General features: G+C 38.7%; 2 protein-coding genes across 5 annotated transcripts in view; one reads left to right on the plus strand and one right to left on the minus strand.

The window, feature by feature from the left end:
* D2hgdh (D-2-hydroxyglutaric acid dehydrogenase) overlaps positions 1-978 on the minus strand; it is a 16,671-nt gene extending 15,693 nt beyond the window's left edge. Inside the window, exon 1 of the mRNA XM_018521702.1 lies at positions 510-978. The gene's annotated coding sequence lies outside the window, so the exon portion shown is untranslated. The remainder of the gene's footprint in view (positions 1-509) is intronic.
* Positions 45-6,414, plus strand: part of LOC108770225 (polyhomeotic-proximal chromatin protein) — a 10,090-nt gene continuing 3,720 nt past the window's right edge. The window contains exons 1-5 of one of the 4 annotated variants that reach the window (XM_018521700.1): positions 45-501; positions 4,265-4,835; positions 5,063-5,317; positions 5,458-5,739; positions 5,863-6,067. In XM_018521700.1, the coding sequence (XP_018377202.1) occupies positions 4,410-4,835; positions 5,063-5,317; positions 5,458-5,739; positions 5,863-6,067 (1,168 nt within the window). In that variant the 5' untranslated portion in view covers positions 45-501; positions 4,265-4,409. Of the gene's footprint in view, positions 502-3,500; positions 3,563-4,264; positions 4,836-5,056; positions 5,318-5,457; positions 5,740-5,862; positions 6,068-6,414 lie in introns of those variants that run through there. The other 3 variants (XM_018521698.1, XM_018521701.1, XM_018521699.1) reach the window with 3 other exon arrangements.

Here is a 6,414-nt window from a genome sequence, read left to right on the forward strand (position 1 = left end):
CCCCGTCGAACCAATCAGCAGGCGCGCTGGAAGACGCGCGGCGCGCAGCGGGAAGGTTGCCGCTGGTAGGGATGGCCATGTTAGGGATGCGCGGGCACAAGGCGGAGGTAGTTGTATTATACCGTGTGGAACAGGGAGGCAGCTAGCAGCGGCGACGGCAGTAGCAGTAACATACACCGATAGTGGGCAACGGTGGCCGGATAACTATTATCGCGAGCTCTCGTAGTCTGCCAACGACGTATTTCGTAGAGTATCGTCGTGCGGTGAGAAACGGTGATTTGTAAAAAGTGAAAACACTTTGCGCGAGCGAACGAACGAGCACGCCGTTGGACATCGTGCGCTGCGCGACGGACGAGCGAGATGGTGGTGTGAGTCGGTGTGCACGTACACACGCGCATCTACATACACGCGCGCGCGCGCACGCACACGCGTACGTTCACATACGTGCGCACCAGCCAGCCGCGCGGAGCGTGTATATAGGTGTGACTGCGCAGTCGCCATGTGAGTACCTGATAAAAAGGTAGAGCGAGACATCGATGTCGGTGGCTCCGTCGACTCGTGGTGGCGTCGTCGTCATCGTCGTTGTCGTCGAGGGTATCCACCCCTTTGCCATACTATCTCCGTCGGTGCTGTACGTTCGACGTGAAAAGATATAACTTTCGAACCAACTACTTTGCGGAATGTTCTCGATTACCGACGCCGACGATGATCTTCGCCGAACCGCGACGACGGTCCGTCGACCGCTGCAACTGTTCGATAATACTGTGCTTTGTCTCTGTCTCTTTCTCTGTCTCTCCTTCTCTCTCGCACACTCATCCCGTCGCTTCTCCGAACGGTGTTCTTTATTTTGTAATTCAATATGTCGGCGTCCGTGCGAGACGCCGCCACTTTGGATTCGCATGGAGGGACGGACCCGCAGCGACCGGATACGTGCATGCGTATGACGCCAGCATACATGTTTTATTGCACTTTCAGGCGAACGTGTCGTAGAGAGAAAAAAAAATATCTTTTTTTTCTTCGCGTGCTCTCCAGGGTGTTTCTTGTTTTACTGTAATTGTCCGTTTTTATATTATATACTTTACAGATTGCCATCATGGCGAGACCATGTGCAGCCGTCCCCCCTGGCACAGTTGTTTTTTTCTATCTCTTTCTACTTCCCCTCCCTTCAAATTTTTCCTCTCTCCTCTCCCATCCCATCCCCTCTCCGTCCGGCCAATCCGCCTTTCAATCGTATTTCCCGCTCTCCCTCGGATCTCTCTGTGCTTACCCTTCCTTTTTTTCTCCCTCTCGCTATTATCGTGCCACTAATTATGGTGGGTATATGGATTGGGGCGACATTTTGTTCGTTCACGCGCGCGCGCGCGCGCGCACATACCAAAATGGATTCGTCGGCGTTTTGCGCCGGATCGATATTCCCGGGATAGTTTTTATTCGAATGACGGGATATGCAGAGCTCTACGTTACCGCACGATCTGTTTCCCTCCCCTCTCCTTTCCTCTTGCACTGTTCACGGTGTCTTTTTCGAATCACGGCACATTTCTATTTTCTCTCTCTTTCTCTTCGCTGAGCCTCAGCGTTATAAAGGGTGTCTCATATGTAAGATCATACCTTTTACATGAAGGTCGTGTATCGACGTTCCATGTACCAGTTTCACTCTGAGACATTCCGTTTCCGCACTGCAGGGAATCTCGGATTTGTTACGAGCCACTTTTCGCCCAGGAATTTCTCTTCAAGCGAATTAAGCAATTAGAAAATTGATTTTTCCATAAGAAAAAAGAAACTTTTTTTGTTACATTTCCCCAAAAATAGACTGCAAAAATGTAGACAAGTTTTTTTTTTTTATTCAATTTCATGTGGACTTTATTTTAACGGACTTTTATCTCTAAGTTTAGTTGAAAATATTTTTAATATAAAATCTGCGACAATTGATATAATTTCCCTCATTTTTCATTGAGATATAAAGCTGATTAAAGTCCGTAGATGACACGTTAAGCCTGAGACATCCTATATAAAGGGAATGAAAAATAGATATTTCTTTGTCATAAAGGATAATACTTAATTGAGCTATTCTATGAGAATAGAATTATTTTTCAGTAATACATTAATGATATACAAACAATTGATTTATAATTGTAGTTTATTATAGAGAAAAGATAGAAATTATAAAAAGTAAATTTGTACCATTTGGTTGTGTTGATGTATTAGATCTCAGTACATCTTACAACTCTTGCATTTGAAACGAAATAGATATATATTTTTAACAAAATTAATGTTATAAAAACATTTAAAAAATAAACTACATAATATTGCAGCAATATTATAATAAGGTTAATGAGATTAAATGTAAAATTATATAATCGTAAGTTAGGACTGCAAAAAAAAGTATATAAAATAATACTATAGTAATAAAATGATAAAATGAAAATAAAATTTGATACAAGGTTATACAATCATAATACTGCAATTACAATAATACTCCAATAACAATGGAATATACAGGGTGTAAATTAATAAGTGTTTAATACTCTAGAGACATTTACATCAACCAAACATTAAAAAAAAAACTTATATGAATATAGATCTAGAAACGTTTAGTTTTTGAGGTGGGAAGAATTTTATTATGTAACAATATCAAACATTTAATGGAGCAAATAATGAATATTTAAACATTTTTTAACATTAAGCTAGAAATGCTTAATTTAGAATTATTAAAGGTTTTTCAATCTTTTTTCTTTATGATTAGTAATAATGTATGCATATAAGGTTGTAATGAGTTTTAATATATATATAAAGTTGTAAATAATGTGAGGTTGGAAGCTATAATGTTATGTAAAGGAGACCAGTTTGAATAATTTTTATAATAAAATGTTTAAATGTTTATTACATATTTCATTAATTGTTTGGTACTGTTAAACTAAAGTTATAATATTCTTAAAATTCTTTCTGCTAAAACTAAGCATTTCTATAACAATCCATGTTTATATTTATCCTATATACATATAAAATAATATTAGATGAAAAGTTAATAAGTTTGAACATCAAATTTAAACTGCAATAATATCAGAATAAAATGATGAAATTAGATGAAAAGTGGACAACTATATAAAAAGCAGGCTCAGGCTTATCCGTTAAAACAGCGATTAATATTTTTATAATATTCTGCAATGTCTGTATTCTTCTAAAAAAACAGTGATAAAATCACTATTTCTGCCGTATGTCTTATATTTATAAATGCTCAAGCGTTTCAAGATACTCAGCATTATCTTTATCACGTTGCCAACGTAAATTTATAGCAAATAATTATTGCTGCACGAAACATACTTTCAATATCACAGAGATACTGATGTCTCTCTGTAAGAATTACGTATTAAATATATAGCACAATTATTTGGCTTGGATATATATATATGTATAGCACAATTATTTGGCTTGGATATATATATATATGTATATACATATAGTCGCGATATCCTCACATAACCTATTCGCTCAGTTTAATTCTCCCAATGATGAGAGCCTATTACGATAAAACGACGTTCAATCGAGCGAAAAGAGCAAACGGGTACGACATTAACACGACAGAGTTATCGAGCGGATCAGCAAAAACATATATATACTTTGACTCGCCGTGTTTGATCTCGCGCGTTACTCTTGCGCGGCGAAAATCAGGGAAGCGCGACGAGAACCGTCGATAACTTCTGAGAGACTTACTTTGCTGGACCGAGAAAAAGTTTCCGCGTGCGTAATCGTCGAGAGAGAGAGACAAAAAAAAGATGCAACGTAGGGCACACTTCACTCCCGAGCACCAGTACAGTAGCTTCACTTGCGAGAATCCCGACTCGGGTCCACAAGTACGCGTACTCGTCTGTCGAGTGTCGACAAAGGTTATGACGCGGACGACTTGTATGGCGCGGCGTCGATGGCTACTTTACGCTCATCTCTCGACTTTCGAGCCTGAGTTCGATCGTGAAGTAGGCACCCCACCGCGATATTTCCATTTGAACATGAAAATAAATAATACTGTGCGTACACAATGCGGAAGCACTTTAAATATTCTGTCAATAACATAAATACCCTTGTACCACTTATTTACTTATGAATAAATACAAAATCTCGCTTTAATGAATGATAAAGTAAATTTATTTAAGAGCTAGGAAAATAATATCTTCGATGTATATATCTTGCATGAAGCATGCACGCGAAAAAATGAAACTGACTGGAGTATCCAGAAATTTATTTCCTTTGATCTGTCTATGTATTGCAGGTGCGGCACGATGGGCAGATTGAAATTAACGTGGATGTAAAATGGCAAAGAAAAAGAGCAATTTACAATTGAATACTATCAGCGAGAGCTATTTCTTTTTCTAAAAGAACGTCTGTACTTTAATTACGTAAAAGCATAAGGAAACATGACAGATGTTAAACCGATTGGAATTTCGACATCACAAACACAACAATCGCAATCACAGCAGCCGCAACAACAAGCGCAGCAGCAACAAATGATGATCGCGACTCATGATCTGCAGCAACAACAGCAGAATGTCCAACCGCAGCAACAGCATGTACAGCAATCGCAGCAGCCTCAACAGGTCCAGCAACAACCTCAGGTGCAGCAGCAGCAAGTTCAGCCGCAGCAGCAGATACAGCCACAGGTCCAATCGCAGCAGCAAATGCAAGTTCAACAACAAGTGCAACAACAAGTACAGCAACAAGTCCAGCAGCAGCAGCAACAGCCACAGCAGCCACAGCAACAGCAGCAAAATAACGGAACTCACAATGTTGTTCCTACTCAAGTACAAGTTCAGCCACAGGTTGCTGCTAGCATGCCGCAACAAGTAATTATTCATTTGTATTTTTAAAGTTATACTTTATTCTGTTTTATAAATAATTTTACATAAACATGTAGTTATAGTATAATTTTATATTTATATTTTCATTTATATTTTATTTGGCTGTTGATTTTATTTAATTATGTTTTGAATTATCACATTATTTTTATTCTTCGTTTTTACCTTCACACGAGCATATCAGTCTTTTACTCTCGTCATTAAAAAAGTTGCAGGGAGCTGTTGCGGTGTCGATGCAACATCAACAGCAACAGGGAGTAGGAGGTGTGTCCATGACATTATCTGGTCAACAAGGTGCAACCACCATAACTACGATGGCTGCACATCCACAAGCGGTCCAAGTGATTCAACAGCCGATTCAGAGTCAAGCTTATCATTTACAACAATTGTACAATACTCAAGGTGCACCTTTATTGATGCCAGGAAACTTAGCACTCCATCCGGCAGGCATAAATCCCTCTTCTATTCAGGTACAATTCACTTTAATTTTTATTAAAGATGTAATTTTATGCCAAAAATTTAATACGCGCTGACCTATATCTCTTTCTTTAATAGTTTAATAGTTATCAGATTTGCGCTCCTAGTTGAAAAAACAATGCATATTTCACAGGTAATAACAGCTGGAAAGCCATTTCAATCTGCAGCTCAACTGACTCCTCACATGTTGGCTACGACATCCACGCCTGGACAAGGAGGTGGTCATCCAAATGCCGGTGGCACCAAAGTCCCGGGATTTCCGGCCGGCTATTTACCAGTACCCACGTCCGCTCCCGGTGCCGGACAGACGCTAGTGTTCGGTCAACTCGGTGTATTAGGTTCTCCACAACCACCACCCTCACTACAGCAGCAGCAACAACAGCAATCCACGAATAAACAAGACCAAGTACAAAAGGTAAATATAATAGCAAAGAGGCATTTATTCTAAATCATCAAACATATCTTATGTTTGCGTAGTATTTCTTAAATATTACCAAGCTGCATTTGTACACGTTTTATAATATTACATATTAAATAGTATACAGCGTGCACCACTGGAACACCTTCAGGTGGAAGAACTGGTGGTATGCAGTTTGCGCCCTGGCAATTCGCACCCCAAGTATGGGCCACCGGATTGCAACAACCGACTCTGCTTACTGCCGCGCCTAATCAAATATTCATTCGCGGTCCCACACAAACTGATATGTTTATACAAAGTCCACAGCCGATACAGGCGCACAATGGTCAGTATTTACAGCTTTCCATATTCATTAATATTTCTAAATATTACATAATATATTTTTTAAATAAAAATTTAATTTCTCAGTTTATAATTTTAAATGCGTTTATAATGCGGAAAAACAATTTGACGCACAGTTCGAAGAAACTACAATGTAGTACAATATGCAAGTACATATATAGTATATACTAATAATCAGGGTTGGGTAGTGCCAAGTTAAAAAGCTAAAAGTTAAGTTAAAAAGTTGAAAAGTTAAATAATTTTCACTTAACTTAGTTACATTTTACTCTTAACTTTTTAACTTTATTTAGTTACATTTTATCGATAACTATTAATTTTTTATTTAAATTT

This window comes from Trachymyrmex cornetzi, unplaced genomic scaffold, assembly GCF_001594075.2.
Source record: "Trachymyrmex cornetzi isolate Tcor2-1 unplaced genomic scaffold, Tcor1.1 scaffold99, whole genome shotgun sequence".
NCBI lineage: Eukaryota > Metazoa > Arthropoda > Insecta > Hymenoptera > Formicidae > Trachymyrmex > Trachymyrmex cornetzi.